At 33.2% G+C, this 25,174-nt stretch overlaps 1 protein-coding gene across 6 annotated transcripts in view; it reads left to right on the top strand.

The window, feature by feature from the left end:
• Positions 1-25,174, top strand: part of SESN3 (sestrin 3) — a 66,626-nt gene that overhangs the window by 27,191 nt on the left and 14,261 nt on the right. For 2 of the 6 annotated variants that reach the window (XM_054661135.2, XM_063782547.1), the window contains 7 exons: positions 3,637-3,755; positions 3,889-4,081; positions 11,460-11,525; positions 13,380-13,577; positions 15,015-15,197; positions 19,466-19,702; positions 20,362-20,536. In XM_054661135.2, coding sequence (XP_054517110.1) covers positions 13,470-13,577; positions 15,015-15,197; positions 19,466-19,702; positions 20,362-20,536 — 703 coding nt within the window. In that variant the 5' untranslated portion in view covers positions 3,637-3,755; positions 3,889-4,081; positions 11,460-11,525; positions 13,380-13,469. 6 annotated transcript variants of the gene reach the window in all.

Genomic DNA, 25,174 nt, shown 5'->3' with positions numbered 1-25,174 from the left:
CAGAGTGAGGCTTTCCTGTTTTGGTTACTCCCGTTATAGCTCCTAACATACATTGTAATTGTGCATCCATACTTATTTACCTGGCATTTCCTTGAAGTCAGCACTTGTGCTTCATTTATCTTTGTGTTTTCAAGTACTTTGTTCAAGACTTTCCAGAAAATGAGCTTGTCTTAGTCCATGCAGGCTGCTATAACAAAAACCAAAGACTGGGTGGCAGAAACAATGAATATTTATTTCTCACAGTTCCGCAAGCTGAGAAGTCCTAGATCAGGGTGCCCGCAAATTGCGTCTAATGAATGTCTGCTTCCTAGTTCATAAACAGCTATCTTTGCACTGTGTCCTCAACAGGGCAGAAGAGGGCCAGGGAGCTCTTGGGGTCTCTTTTATAAAGGGCACTAATCCCATTCATGAAGATTCTACTCTTATGACCTAATTACCTTCCAAAGGCCCCACCTCCTAATACCATCACATTGGGGGTTAGGATTTCAACATATGAATTTTGAGGGGGGGACAGGAACATTCAGTACATAACAGAGGTTTAAAAAAATAATCAAATGAATTAATAATTCTTCTTTTTAAAAGTTACAGTGTTTAATTTCAATCTTAGGTTTATTAATAACATTTATTTTTCATTAACTTGTATTATAAATTACAAAAACTTTGTTGTAATAATTGTCATTTATTTAAATGCCTATTTATCTCAGGTACCTTGCTAGTCACTTAAAAAATTATAAAAATTTCAAGTAACGCAAAAGCAGAAAAAATAGTGTAATGAAGCTTCATAAACCCATGACCAAATTTAATATTGGGAAGGTTTTATCACTCTTAACTTCATCAATCCTGTGTTGCTATTATTGCTGCTGAAATAATTAAATCTCAAAACTCATTTTCTTCTACCTGCTGTATACTTTAGTATACATTTCTAAAATATAAGGACATATTCTTATATAATTGCAGTGCCTCCTAACTTTTTGAATTTGCAGCAAGGGGGTCAGCTATCAGCAGGATCCAGTCGTACTGGATGAGGATGTCTTTGATCTGCTTCTTAAAAGCCTCATTTACGTATTTCTGGCAATAGGCTACCAGGGATTTGGAGACATACTGCTGGATAGCACAAATCTGAGCCACATGACCACTACTTTTCACATAGACACAGATGTCCACACCAGCAAACCACTCCTTGCCCAGAAGCAGAGGGGTCAATAATTTTTAAGACTATAAAGAGGTCCTGACATCAAGACGTTTGTGAACTGTTTACTTAAATGAGCATAAGAATGGTTTTAATTCTGATTACAGTAGGTTTTAAGTTTACCTGTGTACATTAAAGCACAATCTTGTAGTTTTCTGCTTATAGACTTGAGGATTGACAAAATAAAGCAGAAATGATGTCTTCATGCATTTACTATACAGATCAGATCTGTTCATTCTATTCCAGGTAAAAATGAAAATGTGACTGCTCCTTTCAAAACTAGGAATAAAGACTTCTGTTCTTTTAAGTTTTATTAAAACTGAAGTTTAATGTAATTCAAAATAAAATCAAATATACTTGAATTTACACAGTTGTGATCCTGGGGGGCTGTGTGAAAGGTACTTTCTCAATTTAAATGAGAACATGAGTTCTTATTTCTGACTCAGTGCGTAAAGAAGTACTGGTTTCCATATGGCTAAATGCTTATAATTTGTTTTGTAAATCTCTAGAAATCAAATGCATTTAATATATTTCCCTGATTCCTCTAAGCTGAGTAAGTGACTTGTATTTTATCATTGTGTTTTGAAAAATCTGAAAACCATCCTGTCATTCTGTTCCATTGGAATAACCTAAAGCCTTTTGATTTTATAATACTATAGTCAAGCTGGTAGATGCTGAATATGGAAGCTTGATTTAAAACTCCACTTGTCCCTCATACACCAAGATAACTACATTCACAGCATATTTTTGTTTCTCCAAAAGTACTAGTAACTATCAACCATCTACTGAGTAATATTAGAATGTTATATACTTGTCTCTAATGGGAATTTTACTTTCTAAAACTTCCAATTTTAGCTTCTTTTCATCTAATTGAGAAATTATTTTAATAGGTAAAGCTTTCTAAAATTCAAGGTGAAGTTTTATTGTTACACAATACAGAAACTTTTAAAAAATTATTCATATAGAAGTAAAGACCTTCTTAATACTTTTTTGGGACCAGATCTTATAATTAGTGGTAGAAAAGCATATTGTCTTTATGTTACTAAGGAAGCAATAGTTAAGTGCTTATTATGGACTTGCATTATCTCAGCTACTAAGATTTATAGTTCTCTCCTCATTTTCTTGTGCTATAGCTCAAAATTTTACTAGCATATTCAACAGCTATATTTTGTATCTCTATAGCTCTATAAAAAGTGTTCAACACTTAAAAGCTTATACAGGAGGCTTTGTTGCCCAAGATTAGTGTCACAGCATGGAATATTACTGATTTTTAAGAAAGTGGTACAAATTATGGGAAATTATAGATACTGTTTGTTTTAATAACTAAGAAAATAAACAAATAGGCATCCAGAGGGCACATGGAAGACAGTAAGTAGATTGATGTTTAGGACTGTGTTTTATATATTGGTTTAACTTATTGGTATTTCTAATAAGAATACAGAGAACATTAATTTCCTTAAATCCACAGGATGTTCTTGTTCTGTTCAAGGAGGAGAAATGGATGAAAGAGCCTACAGCCAGACTCCTATCTCCTTAATTCAATTCAAAAAATATATGAGAATCTATTATTTTCACTTTGCTGAGCTGTAATGCTACAGATATTGTGTTAGAAATTGATTCTACTCTTTAAGGAGCTTATAGTCTGAAAGGAGCAATAAGATAATGATATATGTTAATAGCTATAAGAGAGAGAAACAATATAACTGAACCTTAAGAAAAATAAATTTAAAGCTTTCATAGGAAACCTTGGGAGTTGGCAGGAGAGAAGGAAGACCAAAGGAGTTGGTATTTGAGACAGGGCTTAAAGGAAGTATGGATAGCATTTCAATAGAGAGAAAAAGGGAAGGCAGATCCTCAGGAATACACTGGTTCAAATATATCTAATTTCCACAGAGCACAGAAAAGACAAGTCATTTTAAAACTACCAATTACCTTTTAAATTTACAGGTGACTGTAGCTTTGATTTACATCACTCTCTGGCATTACATGGAAAGTGGAAAAAGTGTGTTCTTTGTCACTTGCCTCTGGGTGACACTGGACATGAATGTGATTTTAGATTTATTTCCAGTTTAAAGGACTAACTAGTAGTATAGTGCTAATGATGTAGCTTAAAGACTGTCCTATAGCATTTGTTCTTAATTATTTCCACCTTTGTAGATTTGTATAATTCTGGGGTCATACAGGGTTCTAGAGCTACCTTGAAGTGGTCCTTTTGTTTTTAGAAGCTTGTCACTCCATAGTCAATGTATAAATATAACAACTTGTTTGCACTTAGAACAAGTTCACTATGTGTTCTAATGAGTAAAAATTAAGGGATTTTGTTACTAGCCAAGCAAAAGCTTATTTGGAAGCTCAGTTATACTGCACTGCAAATTAAACCCATTAGCTGCCCTTTGCTATATGGATATACGTTTTTAATTCTTCATTCATTCTTCCAATTCTTTCAGTGCTGGAATGAATCCATTCATCTTTAAATACTTAACTGCTTCTACTACAATGAGTACTACTACCAGTTTCCACTAATAATAGCAGGACTCATGGCTGCCATTTCCAGAGTACTCACTAGGTGAGCTTGTGTAGCTTTGGGCTCACAGTTAGTAAAACAAGTAAAATTTATGTAATGGTTCTTACCAAATGGCACACCAAGATTTTTTTTTTATGAAAGTTACTTAATCATAATATCTCATATTATTTCTTAGAACTCATTCTTTTGGAAAAGTGAAATAGAAAAACATACTACTATGCAAATGACCACTATTACATAAAGCTGTAAAAACTAGACCAGAAGTTTACCTCACATGTACACCATTCTAAGGTTGAAGTAGTCAAGGATGAACAAGGTACTGACCGACCGCCCTACAAAGAACTGATGATTCAGTAGAGAGAGAGGAGGTAAAGAAATTGCTATAATACAGTTGATAACTCTAGTACTTTTGAGTGGAAATGTTTTGAGAATTCAAGTTAAAAATCGAATTTCATATGTATTGTTGAAGAAGGCTAGATTTCACACTATTAGTAACAAGATCTTTCCTATGTTCCTCAAATGACTCTATCCAGAGGTAAAACTGTTGCAGGAACGACTTGATAGCCTTGGTTTTAATAGCTCAGTTAAAAGGAGTTCACTCTTAAAGTCTCAGGCCCTTAGGATTAGATGAGATTCCCCATTATGAAGGAGAATTTTGAGTGCTCTTTGGAGTGTCAGTGAATTTCTGACACCCCTGTAATATCTGCTGGGCTTCTGATCCTCAGTGGTTCCTTGAACCACTCTAGCTTCAAGTAAGAGAAGAGATGCTGGTGTAATTTAAAACATTCTCACCCCTGGTGCCATTGCCATTTTCTGCTTTTAGATCTTTTCTTATGGAATAATCTTGGATCTCAGTTATTATAATCTGGTGAACATCAATACATATTTTAATATGGTATAGAAGTCACATTTTTAAAAATTATCTCTTGGATTTTTCTTTTAGAGATAGCGGGAACTGAATTTATGTTCCAGTTAGTGACTGGCCTTTAAAGTTAAGTTTACTGTAAAAGTACCAATCCGTTATAATTCATTTAAAACCTGTTGTTTTCTCATCTAGGGTTACATCAGCATTATTTCATAGCATAGAGCTGCCTGTTTATACCTACTTTTTTGTCGTTGTTGTTGTTGCAGTGTTTCTGCCAAAATGGAACATCTATAACAATAAAAGGAGGGTCAAAAACTGAATTTACTATTTGTATAGACCATTTCAATTGGCTTTCTTACATTCGTACCTAAAAATTTTGTTCGGGGCATGTGTTTTGTATTTAAGACATTTTGTCATTGTAGTGTATTTAAAAAAGAATGTTGGCACCATTAAATTATCTTCTAAGGATATCTTTAAAAATTGTGGGGTTAGTGTTCTCTATGGAGTCAAATTTTGCTTTACCAGAATGTTTTATATGTTGAACAGATTTTCCTTAAAAAAAGATCCTTAAGTATTTCTATGTAAATTAATTACACATTTTGCTCCCCTACAGAGATAAATTATAAGCAACATTTACATTTTAGTGGATAGAAATGTATGATTTTGCTTTTCCACTTTTAATAAAATACACTGAAAAATAAGTGAAAATTAATTTTAATAATTTATTTTAAAGCATTTAATAGCTTAAAGTGCTGCAATTAATTTTCTTTGGAAGTCAGTCTTTTTAGGGGCAAGTAATTTGCTGATTACTCCTAAAGACTCACAATTTTAAGAGTTTCTAACTTCCAAATACAAGTATCTTAATTTTCTGTTGGGATCAATTTATATCCTTTAAAGGGATCTAATAAGTTGCTTAGCTGTTAAGTGTCAAAATAAGTGATTTTCTAAATATAATTCATCCTCATCCTTTCAGTGTTTTGTTTTCCAGCAGATAATTACTTAATAGGCATAATCTCAACTGATGAACTTCAAGCGTAACTTTTTTCAGCTATAATGAGGTATCTGTAAAAATAAATTTTCCTAATGGTAACATTCTTGAGATTATAAACCATACAAAATAATCTCTTAGAGCACATACAAGTGACACATAGAAAGTGTGAGTTCCTATTTTATAACTAGTTTTTTTCTTGATTAAAATTATAGGATTTCATGAAAAATAGCTAATTCTGAAAACAAATCACAATAAAGTTATTACTGTTTAAAATTTCTTAAGTACTTTTACATTCCTTTTTTTAAACTCAAGTCAACATTTTAGATAATTTCTTTCATTCTTTTTAGTTAGTGATTTCAAAGTTGTCATCAAATTAAGACTGAAGAATGGTATCTCTCAACTTTTCTGTTATTAAGATTAATTGGTTGGTTTTATTGGGTTTTTCAGTTTTAACATTCAAATCAATCTTTTATTTCTATGAAAGTACTTTAGTACATGTTTATTATGCTATGTTTATTCCTGATTTTGTAGCCATTTTATATCTTTGCATTATCCTAGCAGCTGAACAATATTACAAAGCAACACTATACCATAGAACTTTTGGCAATGGTAGAAATAGCCTAGATTCACATTGTCCTGAATGGTATCCACTAGCCACATGTGGCTGTTAAACACTTGACATGTGGCTAGTACAATTGAACTCTAAATTCTTAACTTTATTTAATGTTAATCAGCTTAAATTTAAATAGGCACATGTGGCTAGTGACAGCGAAAGAAACTCAAGGACTTGTTTTGGTTTTTCACAGAAATAAATAAGATTTATTATTTAAAAGCCATTGTATAAGATTCACTAGATCTTTGACTAAATGATCAAACTCATTTATTCCCAAAAGTAAGATAGTAGCTTTAGCTGAAATGCGTAGAGAAAAACATAGCAATATTATTCCTCAAAATTAGTGCAGCCACTGCATATTTTCACTTATAGCATAGAGCAATCCTTGAATTTTTCTAATCAAGTAGCATCTGTTGAGAAAATATAGCTGTTTTCGTTTTGGGTTCTTTTTTTTTTTGACATTGAGGAAAATAAGCAGAAGAAAAATAAAAATATTTTATATTATGCTTTGTGTGTTTTACATTTTTATGTGGTATCTTCTCAAAGCTTCCCAACAATGGGGAAAGCTACAGTCTAGAATTGATATTATTCTCACTTGTGAGGGGAAAGGTTTCTTGGCATGAGAGAAATCTTACAACTGAGTAGGGGGTGTGGAAAGGATGACTTAAAGATTTAGTTGGTAAAAGACAGTTACAGGATTTAGCAACCATTTGAATGCAGGCCCCTAGGATAAAGAGTCCAAGATAACTGTGAATCTGAGCCAGGGTTGCTGGTATGTATGGTGATTTTATAACCTACAGAGGAAAGTGAGGAGGAACAGCTGGTTTGAGATAGAAGATTCATTTTAAACATGTTGATTTTAAGGTGCTAATGTTGCATCCAGGTTATGTCACAAAATACCCAAAGCCAGACTGGAGGGCGGAGAAGAGCTAGCGAGTTCTCTAGATAAAAAAGATTCAGGAGGCAGTTGCATGGGTTGCTCATTTTCATATCCTATGCCCTTATTTTTTCCTTCATCTGCTCCATCGTCTTCCCTACAATATAGTCACCATAACAAATTTGAGTAGAATTTTGTTTTGTGTAAAGAATATGGTAGCCATAGAAGAGAACATTGACTTGAAAGAATAATATTTATAAGGAAGGAGTTGCAAGGAACATCTAGGAAACATAAAAGTAAATGATCAAAGAAGTTAATGGGTTGGGTGGTAAAGTGTTATGGAAGCTCAGCAACTCGGGAGGCTGAGGCAGGAGAATCGCTTGAGCCCGGGAGGTAGAGGTTGCAGTGAGCCGAGATTGTGCCATTGCACTGCAGCCTGGGCAACAAGAGTGAAACTCTGTCTCAAAAAAAAAAAAAAGAAAAGAAAAGGAAAGAAAAGGAAGCCCAAAAAGAAGAGAGTTGCCCAGAAGGAGGTAGATTTGACTTGTGCAAAGAGGTAAGAAAGCAGGGGATTACATAGGGAGAATCTCAGCTGTGATCTAAAGACTGTGTTTACATAAAAAGCAAAAGGTAGAATGGTGGTTCCTAGACCTAGGGGTAGGGAGAAATGGGAGTTGCTGTTCAATGGCAATAAAATTTCAGTTATGTGAGATGAAAAAGTCCTAGACCTCCTCTGTACAACATCATGCATATAGTTAACAATACTGGGGTTGTACACTTAATTTAAAAGGGTAAACCTTGGGTGTTATTTATTTATTACCACAAGAAAGAAAGAAGGAAGGAAAGTGAGCGTGCCCTTGATACTTTTCTGGGAACTGTAATGTAAGCAGAAATTGAGACAAGGGTCCTTGGAACTGGCTGATAGTTTTTTTTCTTCCTAATTTGCCCAAATAGGACAAATAGGTTGATTGGTTCAGAGCATTTCTGCAATTACACTAAAATGCTTGGTTCTGGGATTGAGTAGGTGTGACCATCAAATGAATAACTCTGTGGAGCAGTCATTTAACATTTCAAAAAGTTATAAAAATGTCTGAAAATGCAATTTTAAAAAAGCAAAACCAAATGAGTCCAGAGCAGCACTGTCCGGTAGAACTGTCTGCAGTGGAAGATGGAAATGTCTGCGCTGTCCTGTAGAGTACACGTGGTCCTATGTGGCTGCCGAGCATCTGAAATGTGGTTAATGTGGCTGAGAAACTGTGTTTTTAACTTTATTTAATTCATTTAAATTTAGCCATATGTGGCTGATGCTTACCATGTTGGGGAACGTAGGTCTAGAGACTTTAGAAAAGTTAGTATGAGTGAAGTAGGAACTTGGTCCTTGGACATTTGGGATTTGAAAGAAAGGCGGAGGAAAGGCATTATAATTTGACCAGAACTCTAGCTTATGGTCTTATCTTAAAAAAAAAAATCAATCTTTTGGATATAGTACTATCCTATTTCTTTTGTATTTGATCTTACTGACTTTAAAAGCATGCAGAGATAGAAAAGTGGGTGGAAACAAATTTTCAGAATGAAATGTGTTTAGAGTAGAATTTATGAACTTTGATCATTTTTAAAATTGTATTTCACCTTCCTATGAATAGACAGAGCAGCCAACTGAGACAATACAGTAGTAGAGTCCTTGCCAGAAAAGATTCTCCTTATGCAGAAGCAGAAACTAGACTGATCATTTCAAAAATGGCAACATTAAAAAATATAATTGAAGAAGAATACATGATGTTAAAACTTAAAAATTGTGTTAGTTTTCTTTTGTGTTCGGTATATAAACAAATATTTTAGGTCGGGCCATATTTTATCTCTCCTGGACTATCACCAGAGCTTCCCAGCTGGGATTTTTCCCTCTCAGGCCCAGGGTCTACATCACCCTCAACACTATTAAAAACACAGATCTGATCCACATCTCTGCTTAAGAACTTTTTACTACAAATAAGCATACAATAAAACGCTTCACACACGTTTTTGAATGCTGCTTTTTACTTTTGAAATTAGTGAGTTAAGTGGACATTTTCTCAGCCGATGAAAATAAAATTGGTAAGACATTTTTGTTAGCATATTGGCAGTAAGCAACAAGAAGTTTAAAGATATTTATAACCCAAACCATAGTAAGTCCACTTCTGGGAATCTTCCTAAAGAAACTATCGTAAACACAACAAAATATGTCCCAAGTCTCTTTATATGAAGGTGTTCATCACAGGATTACTTATAATAGTGAAAACTGTATATAACTAAAATGTTCAACAGTAGGAAAATGACTTAAGTAAATGATAATTGCTAAAATGATGTCTTCTTTCATCACTTTTTGTATGCATCTGCGATGGTATATGTCATACGCCGTAGCTGGTCATATGCATTCTGCCAATCTAATTCTTATTTGTGTCCTCACTGCCTAGAACATTGTAGATGCTCAATTAATGTTTGCTAAATAAATGAAGAAATCAGTGTTGACACAAATGAAATTGAGTTTAAGTTGCTTCTTTTCAATTGCTAAACACTAAGAGATGTTATATTCATTTAAGTGCAGTACCTTTCAGTTCCATTTATAATGAAAATGTTTTTTTCAGATTTAAATCTCTCCTGTTCCAGAAAATATTTAAAGTAATAATATGAAACATTTAAAGGTAAATTTAGTTGCTAACTGTATCAAATTGTGATTTTTATCAACAAATTTAATAAATCATTTTTTGTTTCCAAAATCCCATTGTCCATCTTAACGTGAGTTTATATTTTGCTCCCCCTACATGTTCTCTAAATTTTATGTATTCTTTATTATTTAAAGATTTCGATTTATCTCCCTGTTGAAATTTTTTTCCTCAAACCTCATAATCATAATTTTTCCTCATAATCAGTTTTTCCAGCTGCTTTGTTCATTTGAAATGAATAGTTGTCCAGAAAATTGCTTTTCATATACTACTTCATTAAGTTTGTTGTTGTGGTGGTTTTGTGAGATGAGGTCTCTGTCACCTGGGCTGGAGTGCAGTGGTGCGATCATAGCTTACTTTAACCTTGTAGTTCATTGAGTTATACAGAGAGTGTTCGAAATTTTTTTTTCTATATCTTATGGAGACTAGCAAAAGGAAGAAACCTGTTATTTTCCTTTAAATTATCTTTCTGGGTAAGTCTAGATTTGGTTGACATAGACAAGAAATACCAATATTGGAATCCTGACTTCATCCTCTTAACATGCAGTCCTCCAGTGTACTTGACCAGGAGATTGAGGCCTTTGTCATAATTCTGTAAATATAACCTAGATGCCTAGTTATTTCTGAAACTTTACCAGGTTAAGAGTATTATTGTTTCATATATTTATTTCACTAGAACCCCCAAAATTGATGAAGATTGTGTGCAAAGCTCATGAGGGCAGAGCGCATATCTGTTTTCCTCACCCTGTATCCTCAAAGTCTATCACAGTATCTGATTAGGCTCTCAAAAAAATCGTGTTAAATGCCTGACTGCCTACTTTCACCAATTTGTTTTGTAACTGGTTCCTAATGAAGTAAAGGATTTAAGAGATCTAAATAACTATTTTGTGTTTGATAGGCTGTTTGATTGTAAGGACCAAAAAAGACTCAGGTTACCTAGTAATGGGGGGGAGAAAGGGAGGGTGAGAAGAAGGACCCTCTATTCTCTGATTCGAATTTTTATGGCTTATATCGCACTTAATGAGGATACTAAAATATTTTTCAATTTAAAAAAGTTAACAAATTTTTAAAAACTTAAAAAAAAATCAGCATTCAGACATACCATTGGCAATCTGTCAGTTGTTAATACCACCAATAGAATAGCAAGTGGAACAATAAGAATTACTATATTCCCCATTCTTTATATTGAACTAACCTCTCCTTCTCTAATTTTTACATTTTTCTTAAAGTTTCAAAACTTCATATTAGATATGCTTATTGATTTTAGGGGAAAAAAGCAGACTGGGTAATTGCTTTGAAGGGTTGTTATGTAATCTTTGAATTTAACCTTTTATTTAGTTTTCAAATTGATGTCTAACAGTATACTACTATAAAACACTATTTTTATTATGGAGGTTAATGGTTTTCAGGCATATCAGATGTGGGCTTAAAGTTTATGGTGTAGACTGTGACTAAGGGATATGACATTTTGAGGAGGCTGTGCTGCACTTAGCACTATGGTAGGTGTTTGCCCCATTATCTCATCCATACAGTGGCCCTATGGGTTTTCTTTGATCTGAAACCCAACACTTACTCTGGTCTCAAATAATTTAATTTAATTATTTATTCTCTTTATTTTAGTACCTTAGCAATAAATGTGTACAAATTTAACATTTCTTAGAAAGTCATCATTGATACATAAAACTTTTCTTTTAAAAATAGGATAAAAGAATCAGAGTGTCTCAACCCTTGACAAGAGGACCAAGTGCCTTTATTCCAGAGAAGGAAGTAAGTTTATCTGTCTTAAAATATAAAAAGTAAGATTTAAAAATAACTTAACTGTATCAAAGAATATCTCCTGTTAATATGAAAGTAGGAATGAATTTTGCTTTTGAGTTTCTTGTTCACATGTCAGAAAACCATGGAGATATTTTCTTTTCAGCTTCACAAATATTTACAGAGTGCCAATTATTGTCTTAAAAGAAGGGACTAGTAGAAATACAATAATACCAGATCATTGCCAGAGTCAACAGTTCTTTCATCATCAGATCACCTTTTTAGTGACCTTCCCACCTAAGTGCAGATCCAAAGTGACAGTAACATTTCGGGAGCTCAGTGACAATAGCTGATCTCGGTGAGGACGATGCACCATGCACTGAAGAAGCTATCCTGCTTATGCCTATTTTCCTCAGATAGCTTGGGGCTGCTCTAAGTTGCCTACTACATATAAAGACTTCCTGAAGCATAGTCATTTTTCACAGTATATATTTGAGGATAATCTGGTTTTTAGGATCTATTGCATCATATGAATCTATTAATGTATCTTAAGCATCCAGTTAGAACAAACTTATGCTGGGAAAGCAAAACAAAAATAACAAATATTCTACTTCTAATTATATGTGGTTCATCTGGATCCCATTATATTTTTAACTGTCTTGGTCCCTGTAGTTGACAAAATGGTGGGGAAGTGAGCAAATCAAAGTATACTTGGCTCCATAATGAGTTACGCCATTGTAGTTAACATTTCCTCACAATTTATACTTTTCAAACATTATGTTTCCTTTGGGATTAAATTTCCCTAAGTTAGTAGTGCCTTTGTATAATGTGTACTTATTTTTCAGACTGCGAAGCCAGCTCTGAAGAGTAAACAGTTTCTTAATAGCAGTGTGGATGTTTGGAAAGACCATTAGTCTGGGCTTTAGGGGATCTGGATTCTAGACCAGACTCTGCTATTAATAAAGTGCATGAGCTTGAATTTAATCTTAAATCTGTTTCCTTATCTCTAAAATAAGTCTAGAATTCCAATTCTGAAATACAAATAAACAATGAACCACTCTTAGAGTTATGCATCTCATGTCCATTAACTCCCACAGGGTTGAGTCTTTCTACAAGGTGCTAATAAACTCTTAACACCTTCAGAACCAGTTCTTGGTGCAATGCCCAAACTGTCATTGTGTATGAAGCTATATATAAATAATCTATTTTTGAGAAAACTCTTTTGATTTCCTAGGATGGACAATGTCCATTTCAATAACTTGCCTTGTTTTTAGTAATTATTATTGTTAGGCTCAAAATAGGAATGACAGTATTCTGGTGTCCTCATTAATTTTTCAATTAACACTTCTAAAATTTATTATATATGCCTTTGTTCCTGAAAAGACTTCAGAAAGTTTTTTTTATGTTAAATCACAAAAGCAAGCAAAGGATTAGACTGAAAATATTAGTCTAAAAATGATGTGCTTATCTTCATAGGCTGATGAGATGAAATTGTAAATGTATGTAATCAGATGCTACTGCTTGTGCTTTACCACACATTGGTGTGACAATGGCCAGGCAAATGGACCCTGAAGAATCTACCTAATATGCCTAGCAAAACAGATGGAAGCTTCTTTTCTTCATTCATAGCTGTGTGTATAATGTTTGATAATTTAACATTTGTTGTTTAATAAATTGTGGTACCAGAGCCAAAAACGAATGGTGCTTTCTTTTTTTATTTCTGTTTCCAGTATGAGCAACTGCATAATTTCAGTGTCTGTTAATATCAAATGAATATTCATTTGCTTCAATAGTGGCATAATTTATGTAAACCAGGGTGTGTTTATGTCTCAATAGTCATTTTGTTTTGTTTTTTTTGGTTATAAGGTTGTCCAAGCAAACACAGTGGATGAACGTACTAACTTTCTTGTGGAAGAATACTCTACATCCGGTCGTCTGGACAACATCACACAGGTCATGAGTTTACACACTCAGTACCTGGAGTCTTTCTTGCGGAGCCAGTTTTACATGTTGCGCATGGATGGTCCCCTTCCTCTACCATACAGGCACTATATTGCAATAATGGTGGGTGCTTATTTTCCTATGTTCACATAACACCTTCCTCACTTATTCTTTCTCCCTTCCAAAATAGGCATGTGTCCTTGTGTGTGTATAGAGCTAAGTATAATTTATGGACATAAGAACTGAAGAAGCCTATGGCCTTTTGGATACCAAGTGTCTTGGGTACATCTGGAATATGTTAAGCCACTTAATGCACTGAATGTTTCTCATTTAATTTTCAGTAAAATCATTTTTCATATTTAATCTCTTACAAATAAAGATGCTTATAGCATGCAAAATAATACCCCACAAGTTTTGTCTTTGCTCTTGATATCTTGTTTTTATACAAACACAAGTTGTTTGTGACATTTTTCTTAGTAATTTTATACATAAAGAATATCACTAATTTGGCCAAGTAAGAGGAAAGTATCAGTCAGCATTAATGGAGAGTCTGAATGAGAGAAGAATTCTTGAGTGAATTATAACACTTCTAAGTATAGTTCTGATTACAAACTGGTTAACTAGTTATTCACAGGCAATAGAGGTCAGAGAGGAGAATTATAAAGTTTTGTGTGTGTTGGACTTTAATGGAGAAAAAGAAGAACAAGAACATAATGAAAGTGCTATATATTTGGAGAAGTTGGGGAAGAAACTGGGCTGACAGGGCTGTCATAACTAGCCAGGAGTTAGGAGATTAAGTTTGACCACGTTTGATTTGATTGTCTTTTTTATAGTCTCACTGAACTTTTACACAACAACAAAAAGCAACATTCCATGTTTTATTGAATGATGAACTTCACTGAGGCTGTAATTTTAGCTTAAGGTTTTGATGACACTAAGTCTGAAAGCAGACTTAGAATGCTTGTAAAATGTGGAGAAATAAGATGTAGAGAATAGAAAGAATAAAATAATACTGTTTTACTGAGAAGCAGCCCTGAGGAAAAAAGAGGTCAATTGAGGGCTGATTCTGACTGCATAGGAAGAAAAGGGTCAGTGAGCTTCCATGTCATCTGAGTAGGAAGATGTGTACAAATATGACTGCAGTCACATTTATCTTAAAGAGGATAAGTAATCAAATTAGGATGAATCCTGAGTTGTTAGAATATAAGTTAATGAGATTTTATTATGTTTTAAGTAGAATGTAATAGGTATATTTGTCATATTGAAATGGACCTGTATTTCCTATTCATAGCTAGAAAGTGGGCTATGGCTTAAGCTATACCAACTTCCAGACAAAGAAATAATTGGCTTCATGTGGCAATTATTTGCTTATACAAGTATCAGCTTCACGTATTGAATCTATTACATCATTATGATGGATGTTTTAGAAAAAGGATTCTGTAAGAAAAGAGGTACTGGCTATAAAAATCATTAGCTCCATCTGAATTATTTGTTTAGAAATAGTGGAAAGAAACTCTACTGTGATTCTTTTATCAATGAATTTTTTTCTTTGTGCTTTAGGCTGCAGCTAGACATCAGTGTTCTTACTTAATAAACATGCATGTGGATGAATTTTTAAAGACTGGAGGTATTGCTGAGTGGTTGAATGGTTTGGAATATGTGCCACAAAGACTGAAAAATCTTAATGAAATTAATAAGCTGCTAGCACATCGACCTTGGCTGATCACAAAAGAGCACATTCAGGTACTGAATGTTTCTTTGAAATAAAAAGGAATTTGCTTAGGACTTAATTTTAAATATGTGTATATTAGGAACTTGGAACATAAATAATAGTGTCTTAGTATGTGTAGAAAAGATGAGTTTAGAAAGTCAGTTTAATTTAAGCACAAATGAATACTTCTCCTCTTTAAGTGATCATTATCTTCTACAACTACTTTGGTGAATGGCTATGAGAAAATTTGGTTTCTATTTTTAAGTAGTAGATAGACTAAAGAAAATACACTAGCATGATAGGATGCCTGGGATCTAGTCTGTACTCTGTTACAAGTTTGTGTCCTTTTAGTAAATTAACTTCTATGGGCTTCTGTTCTCCCTTCTACGGAATGAGGGAGCTAGATTAATTGAGTTTTAAATTTTTTTATAGTTCTAACATTTCATAAGTTTTAGATTCTCAAAAAATGATTTTGCAAATAAAAAAGTGATTTGCCAGCTGGTGTGTGAATGCTTAAATGCCTTTTAAAACTAGAGCTTAGACGAGAAATAGAGTTGTCGTGATTGACTAAGAGCACTTGTATTTCTGAAGGCGCTTCCATCAAAGGCCTACAGGGTGAGGTCATTATTCAATATGCTTAGCACTATTCTTGGCACGTGGTAACTATTCAATAGATGGGACCTATCATCTAAATTATCAGTGGAAACCTTTGTTATTTAAAATCTCTGTTCCTAATGCATAGAAATGTCCTTGGTTTTTGGGTCCTCTTGTTAGACTACATTTTTGTTATTTGCCCTTTCAACCAAACATAGCATTTATCAATCTGCATACTCTCAGATTTTGATGCTGTATCTGGTAAAATGTGAAGCATGATGCTGTCTTAAGATTTATGTTCTGATTTGATGATATGTTAGCTAGATAGGGGAATTAATCATTGTTTTTAATGTCATGTCTTAATTACTTTGTGCCAGATACTTTGGTGGGTAAAGATAAAGACCCTGCCCATAGATTTGCTTGGAGTCTAGGGGAGAAGAAGAACAGGGTAATGACAATAATCACAGTACAACAGTGTATGAATGTATGAATAAAGAGAATGGGACCAGAAAGTTTATTTTCTGAAAGAGGTAACATTTGAGCTAGGTCTTGAAGAATAAATGGGAGTTTTCAAGTAGAGCAGGGCATTTCAAAGAAAGAATAGAGTATTTAATATTATGGTATATTGGAAGAATAGCCAACAGTTTCAGATTATTGAAGTGCAGCGATGTTTATGTAAGGTGGGAACTGGGAAGAATTGAGATCGTATTGTATGACCCAGTGAATACTGTATTAAATAATTTGTATTTTATTCTCAGAAAGTTGTGGTCTTCAGGGTTATGTTATGGTACTCAGGAGGTACACGAGAAAATTTTCCAAAATATTAACAGAATATCTGTGTATGTGTATATTCTCATCTCATTCTTCTAAATTTTTGTATTTGTGTATTTTATGTTTTTATTACGGTACACATATATAAATATTCTATATAAAATATATTTTATGTGTATAAATTTACAAATAAATATACATAATATCTGGGGTTGGACCTTTCCCAATTGTTACATTTGGAAGTACATTTGATCACAAGAGCTAGGAGATCAATATGATAGAGAATCGAGAATCGTTAAAGGTTTTTGTGCCAAGTTGTAATATAAATATATTAGGTGATTTAGAAGATAAATTACAGATTGTACACACTGGAAGCAGTAGACCAGTCATAGTACTACACCTGAGAGGTGATTTTTTTTTTTTTTTAAGCCATGGGAGATACATAGGAAGGATAAGATTCTAGTAATGATTCTGCATGAGAGTAAGTAGGACTTTGGTGACTGGCAGGATGTGAGGATGGAGAAAGTGGGTGGGACAAGAGAGTGACTAAAGTGTCCTTCTTCATGACATGAGCATATACAGGCTGACAACAACTAAAAATGACATCTACAAAGTGATGTCCACTTACTAAAGGAAATACAGGTCTGTAACTCAAGATGAAGTGTGAGTTAAAAGTAAAATTGGATAGTTGTTTACAGATAAGCAAAGGTCAGGTTGAAGGAATGAATGGCCCATCCAAGGAGATACTGTACAAGGAAGGAAGATTGTGGATGGAATACAGCAATAGAGAAAGATCTTTCTCAGGGTAGCAAGAGTACTTCCCTCCCCAAAATGTGGAATTGTTGAAGTCAAGAGAGATTAATGTCAAGAAGGGAGAAAGTAAACAATGTAAATTCTGCAGAGATCAAATAAAATAAGGACTAAAAAGAAATAGTCAAATTTGGCCATTTGGAAGGTCATGTGTAATATTAGTAAATGTAGCTTCAGGAGTTTGCTTGAAAAAGAAACCAGATTGTAATGAATTTTTAAAAGTAGAAATGAATGTGAGGCAAGAAATTAGAGATGGTGAGTGTTGGCTGTCCTTTCAGGTTTAATGATAATCCTGCAGAGATTGGTGAGGGCATTGTAAATTCGAACAGTCCTTTTGGAAAGCTCTTTGGCAGTATTATCAAAAGTCATAAAAATATTAATACACTTTGTTCTAAAAATCCTATTAGGAAATGTTTCTAAAATAAGAATAAAACTATAGTATGAAGATGCTGTTTATAGAAGCAAATAAACAAAACAAATTTAGAATATGAATAATGGTATAGGAAAGGAGAAGTAGTTATATACATCTGTTGATATACAGGAGAGGCCTTGCTTAAAAATTAATATGGCACTTGGCCTAATGAAAAATGAACATGTCAAAATGTCAAATTTGAAAATCAGAAAAATATAGATATGTGTGGTTGTAACTATATAATTGCTTATAAAAAATAAAAGAAAATATGTAAAAGTTAGAGTGGTAGAATTTTTTTCAGTCAATATTGCAACCATTTAGTATATTTTGTGGCTACAAGGTTAGGTACATACAGATGTAAAGCAAGTATATTTTTCTGGTGTATATTCTTTTATTATTCAATAATGACCCTCTTTATTTACATTATTACAGATTGTAATAATGATATTTTTGTCTTAAGATCACTTTTTAAATTTTATTTTTTAATTAACACATAATCGTACATATCCATGGGGTACATAGTGATATTTTGATAATATATAATGTACAATGACCAGATTAATTAGGATACCCATCATCTCAAACATTTATTATTTCTTTGTGTTGGGAATGTTCAATATCTTCCTTCTAGCTATTTGAAACTGTATGTTATTGTTAACTATAGTCATCCTACAGTGGTATGGAACACTAGAATTTATTCCTTCTATCTATCTAGCTATAATTTTGTTCTTTAACAGATCTTTTCCTATCTCCCCTGGCCATAGGATGATAGAATTTGACTGATTTTCTTTTCTTTTCCCTGAGCTTTTGGTAATATATTAAATTATATATGGTGTGTAGTTAAATAGTGGGTAGTAAAGCAAAAGAAAGCAGTTTTATTTTTATTTTGTTTTGTTTTGTTTTAGCCATTAAGTAAGCCAAATGAAAGTTTTAGATTTGGAAGGAGGGAAAGAGAGGGATGAGATTCCCCCTTACATACACCACACACACACACACACACACACACACACAGTGAGAGATAGAGAGAGAGAGAGGGAGAGAAAATGAACACCGATGGGAAAGAATCCCTGATGGATTAATTGGTGGAATTCACTCTTGGACAAAGTGGAGGAATTACTGTTTTTAATGACTTCATTTGTGATCCATCATTCAGCTGGAGGGTCAAGTGAAATACAGAATATGAAAAAGTGCTTGGAAATTTTTTAAATTCTTATTCAGATGTGAGGTAGTATTCTACAATTTCTGTCATCTGCTGCAGGGTCTTTCTCCATTAGAAGGTATCTAAAGGATAACTGAAACTTGACTTGCTGAATTGGGGTTTTTCGTGATTTTGTGAGGTGAAGTTTCCAATACACCTTAAAATGAATGGTTTTGTTCGATAATCTTTAAAGTCCTATCTAGCTCCAGTGTTCTTTGATTCTCTAAAAGTATTTCATTAAAATAGCATACTATATAAAAAATACTTTGGAAGCAGAAGATTTATTGTATAATAAGGGATTTAGAAGACACTACAATGTAATTATATTGTTAGGTATGATAGTTTTAATGGTGCATTGGCCAAAATCATATCTTTAACATGTGAAACATTTTTAAAAGAGAGTTTTAAGTTTTATTACTCTAAGTGGATATATGAAAATTGGTAGATTTTCATTGAAATTGCTTTGTAGCATTCTAGAATTTTTATATTTGCTCTGATTTGCTTTCTCATTTCAGAAACTTGTCAAAACTGGAGAAAATAATTGGTCTCTGCCTGAACTGGTACATGCTGTGGTCCTCCTGGCACATTATCATGCTTTGGCAAGCTTTGTTTTTGGTAGTGGTATCAATCCAGAGAGAGATCCAGAAATCTCCAATGGATTCAGGCTAATATCAGTCAACAATTTCTGCGTTTGTGATCTTGCTAATGACAACAACATAGAGAATGCATCTCTTTCAGGCAGCAACTTTGGGGTTAGTTTTCTTAGCTATTTTTCTTTACTATTTTTGCTTTAAACTTCTAATATTAAAAATATCTAGAGAGAATTTTTCTCCAATTAGATAGGATATTATATACTTAAAATATTTTTGCATAATTTTTATTACTGTAAAAATTTGGTACCTGAAGTTCTGATTTATTTTAAAGAGGCTTTTAAAGCAAATACATATTACTGCAAATCATAAAGACTAAACAGTGATGCATTCTAGTGATCATAGGCTTTTAATGTTAGACCCTTTGGACAGTAGATCCCAAAACAATATACTTGTACGTATAAGATGCTGGAACAACCAATGGAAAACATATCTTATGACAGCAAAAAGTAAAACAATTGTGCTGCCTCATTTTTTAAACTAAACTATAATATTTAATATATGCCAAATGCTAGAATTGTAGATTTTATGCACACACATATATACTTATAAACTTCTATATTTAAAACTAAAAAAAAATCATACTTCTGAAAATGTTGGAATCTGTCATGATTTCCTTTGAAATTGGTGAAAAACCGACTTAAGAACTTCATAACTGTGCCTGTTCCGCTGTACATAGTAAGGTGACATTTGGAGATGGAGATATTTACTGGAACACTTTTAGTATGAATAGCACCCAACATTATCTTATCTGTTTCCAGATTGTGGATTCTCTAAGTGAGCTAGAGGCCTTAATGGAAAGGATGAAAAGACTTCAAGAAGACAGGGAAGATGAAGAGGCGTCTCAGGAAGAAATGAGCACTCGTTTTGAAAAGGAGAAGAAAGAAAGTCTTTTTGTGGTCTCTGGAGATACTTTTCATTCATTTCCTCATTCAGGTGCTTTTTTGCACTTTTTGCGTTTTAGTTGTTCTTAGAACCCTGACAGGGCAACTTCAGTGTTTTCCATGTGGATATGTAAAAATGATTCTGCCACCATCTTTCTCTTATTTAGTTCTCCTCTTCTATCTTACCCTCATGCTATTGCTTTCCCTCAGGCTGGTTCATCCTTGAATGTATTTCAGATTGAGTTGAGAGAAACTTTCAGCTTTGTAGTTCATACTCTATCCTGGATAAAATGTTATTTAAAGCAGATCAGTTACTTATAAAGTTAGATAGACATATTTAATTTATCCTACTTTTGTGATTTTTTAAAAATGATAAGTGAAATATTGTTTCAATAGATAAAATTTTTAAAAAACTGCCTTTTTTGTAGGTGGGGTGTGTGTGGGAAGATTATTCTCACACTGCTGCTTTTCCAGATTAGTTCTAAAATTACACTGCATTTGCATTTACATTTCTTTGGAATTCTATAAAAATGTATTATTTAGGTCATTTTCTTAGATTGAATTTGGAGGAATTCATCCTGTGTTAAAAGCTGAGATTCTTTGCTGTAGTCTTGAAAACAGTTTTTCTAATACTCGAAGAGACTGAAATAGGAAATAAACTTTTCAATTACAACTAAAAAGATATTGAACACCACATAGTAAATGATATTAAAATAGCATAGACTCAATACAAAGTTTAAACTCTTTAAAAGTAATCTATGTGCATAACTTTTTTTTTTTTTTTTTTTTTTTTTTGAGACAGAGTCTTGCTCTGTCACCCAGGCTGGAGTTCAGTGACGTGATCTTGGCTCACTGCAACCTCCGTCTCCTAGGTCCAAGCGGTTCTCTTGTCTCAGCCTCCTGAGTAGCTGGGATCACACATAACATATTTTTTAAAAATAGAGTTCTGTTGATCTAAAAGAGGCCTTCAAAACTACTGCCTGTCTTAAAACTCATCAATCTCATAAATTCTGAGAATTGTTTCAGCCGTAACTTGTTAATGTTAAACATAAAACATTGATCAGTAGTTCTCAGTTTTACCAGGAAGAACAAGAACCCTTTTTATCATTTCTCCTGATGATCTTTTTTATGAAAAATTTTATCTACCAAATTGAGTAACCATTTTAATCCTTTCAATTAATTTAATCCATTGAAGATTACTGTCACTAAAATCAGAGCCTCTAGTCAGCAGGAAATTCCAAACAAAGAAACCTAGTATTTGGATTATTGGTTTAATATTCACTCTGCAAACACTTATTGAGTACCTGATAGAGTTTCAGCATGGTGTTAGTACTAAGGTTTTAAGGTTAAATAAGGCATGATTCCTGCTCTCAGGGCACTCTCATTCTAGTAGCAAAAAAATAATTGTAACTCATAGCAGAATGTGAAAGATAGGAGCCCAGAAGAGGGCACTGAACCCAGTCTTGATAGGCAAAGGGTGTAGGCAGAAGAGGAACCTAGAGGAAGAATGCCTGCAGCCCTTGGCTCTAAGATAAATCTTAACCCAGTTGAGTGTGAGGAAGTCAGGTAATGACTGAGGGGCACAGGAGGACATGGTAAACAGCATCCAGGCCCAAGCAAAGGCACGATGGTAAGGAAACAGGATGCTGGGTCCAAGAACAAGTGGTTCTGTGTTGTTAGGACGTACATCATGAAACAGGTAGTGTAAAGAGAAATCTGGTTAGGTAGGTAGAGTCCCTACTGTAAGGATCTTGCTAACCTTAAGAAATATGTAACCTACCGTATTTTGGACATTTTGAGTAGAGATGTCTATAAAACAACCAGTCTGGAAATGTCTTGCACAGCACTTCTCAAACTTCAGTGTTCATGAGTCACTTGGGGAATCTTGTTGAGATGCAGAAGTTGAATCAGTCAGTTTAGAGTAGGGCCTGAGAGGCCACATTTCTATCAAGCCTCCAAGTAATGCCAGTGCTGCTAGTATGCAAGCCACTCTTGGAATACAAAGGGTAGAAGAGATGGGAAATCAGGAGAGGGCTTTAAGGTCAAGGCAAAATTTTAGAAGTTATCAGCATATAACTGGGAACAGACATTAAAAGTTGATTATAAAATTCATCCAGAGAGAACAGGTGAGGGTGAAGGAAAATAATGACTCTATGATGAACCTTCTAGGTAAACTAATATCTAAAAATGTAAACATTTATATTAAAGTTAGTAATATCTGTGTGTTTTCAGAAATTAATTTTTAAGAGCTTCATTAAGATCACTAAAGCTTGAAAAATATCAATGTTTTATTTCTCTTAGGTCTTTTGAAATATTAAAAATATACTTTGGATTTCAGTCTCTACCTTCTTGGAACTTTAAGCTGGGACTACAGCCTTCAAAAGTGAATTTTGACTACCAAGTCTTGGACCTTAGCCAAAAATTATGTTCTAATTTTAATAGAAGAGGCTATTTCAAGGAAATAATGTCAGTATACATACATATACCCCTCCGCATACATATATATTTACATATATACACACATATATATAAAAATACATATTTCACTCTTAATCATTGCCAGTACCAACTTTGCTGGCTGCACAAATAAAATATAGAAAAAAGACTCAGTACAATAGCTAATTGAGTCATTTGTGTAGACGTACCATGTTTTAAAATAGAAATAAAAAGGGGTTTTTTTGGTATTAAAAAAGTCTTGGTTTGACCAGCGTTATAAAGTATTCCAGATTCTATGTAAGGATTCTAAGAATAGTTTTTCAAGTCTTTTGAAGAAAATAAATGTTTAAAGTATTCTACAGGGGTCATATTCTGTAGCTTGGTAACAGGGTTAACTAGCTTTTACTGTTTTTTGTTTTTTCAGTTAGGCATTCCATTACTGCAACAGAATGTTTCCCGTATCATGTCAGTAACTACTTCTTAAGGGCAGAATAATGCAGATAATGAACAAAATACTATTTCTTTTGAGTACAGACTTTGAAATATTTGTTTAGATAGAATGAAAGCTAGAGTTTTAGATTTAATAATCAGAATGCTAATTTTAACTTCTTAAGATAAATTTAGGAAAAAAGTATTTGTGGATTGAGGGACCTTTGTACATTTCTTTCTGTGAATACAAATTCTCTAGGAAACAGGTGTTAATTGACTCCTAAGTTAAAAATTAATGCATAGAGATTTTTCCTAGGATCACTTCTCTTATTTGGCTGACTACTTACTTTTTACTGTTTATTTTAAAATGTCTAAAAGTCATACAACTTGAAAATGTATATGAGCAAAACAAAAACTACAGAACCAACTATGTAATAGTCAACTCCAGTATCAGTATTTGCCAAATGAAACCATTTGGTTGTGCAGTGTCAAAGGAAAAATCACATCTAGAGAGAGACTGTTTTATAGAGTTTAGTTATTACTTACCGTTTTTGGCTTTATTTTACTTTGCAAACCATAAACTTTGCAACCTATAAAACTACCTTTCATAGCAGCCTCAGTGATTGCTACTACATTTTATAATTTTTGCTTCATTTATATTATTATGTAATGAACTGAATTAAGGAAAGTATAAGCTGGTTTGTAAATGTTAAGAGATAATGCATTGAAAATGCCATTTTAAAAGTGTTTCTGTTGACCTGAATAGAGTGCTGGAGGACAAGGAGAAAATAAAGTGGTTATGGGATTGGGCTGGGGATAAGCCTGAAAATTCTCTTCACAGGACTGAAAAATCACTTAAAAACTTCAGATCAATTTAAGCATTTAATGTTTAGAAGTTTTTCACATCATCTTATACTTAAACATCTACACATTGTATTTCTTCCTGACACAGTACTGACAATGGTGTTAGTAAGATACAGTTAATTTATTTCTTAAATGGATATTTCTTCCTGTATTAATGAAACAAAAAATAGATAGTAAGTGTGTAGTATAGTACTTGGTATATGGTAAGTACTCAGTAAACACCGTCTCTTTTCTTTATATGTAATGAAGTTTGTTAAGAATTTTAATAAGATTTATCTGAAATTGGGTAACCGGAGCACTTAATCTTTCCTGCCATTATCAAGCACCCAGTTAGTCCACAGCAGTGACCTAAAGACAGCTGAAAACTTGTGAGAAAAGAATACTTAATGTTAGGATGTTCATGCAATAGCAAAGATTAAAGATAATGAAGTATTACTACCAGGTCTTTCTTTTGGAAGAATTAACATAATTACACTTGTTTTTTAAGTCTCTCAAAAATTTTCAGTTAAGAATTATAGTTTGTCTTTTATTATGCCATAATACTGTTCTACTATTTATTATTTATGAAATATGACATTTAATACTAAAATACTTATAATGAAAATATTGTTCCTTTCAGGGAAATAGCTAGTTTGTTCTTTTATTTTGAGAAATATATGTTCATTTTCTAGACTAGAAGCTAGTAAATGAAGCTTGTTCATTCCCTTTTAATGGTTAAAATCAGAAAAAATAGTAAAGACAGACCAACCTAAAATAAAAAGTGAGATAGAATTATTTTCCATAAATTAATATGCATTGGATATTTAAACTTTTTCAGTGGTAAATTGTTAATGTCATCAAGTATGCAGAAATCAGTTTTCTTAAAATATTATTATTGCCTTGCTATCTTCCTGAATGCCACTTTGGTAATATTCTAGTCACAGTCTCATTAGGACATTGTTTACTCTATATGTTGTGTTCT

The sequence above is a fragment of the Pan troglodytes genome, chromosome 9, assembly GCF_028858775.2.
Source record: "Pan troglodytes isolate AG18354 chromosome 9, NHGRI_mPanTro3-v2.0_pri, whole genome shotgun sequence".
Taxonomy (NCBI): Eukaryota; Metazoa; Chordata; class Mammalia; order Primates; family Hominidae; genus Pan; species Pan troglodytes.
This window is presented reverse-complemented; position numbering and strand designations above follow the sequence as displayed.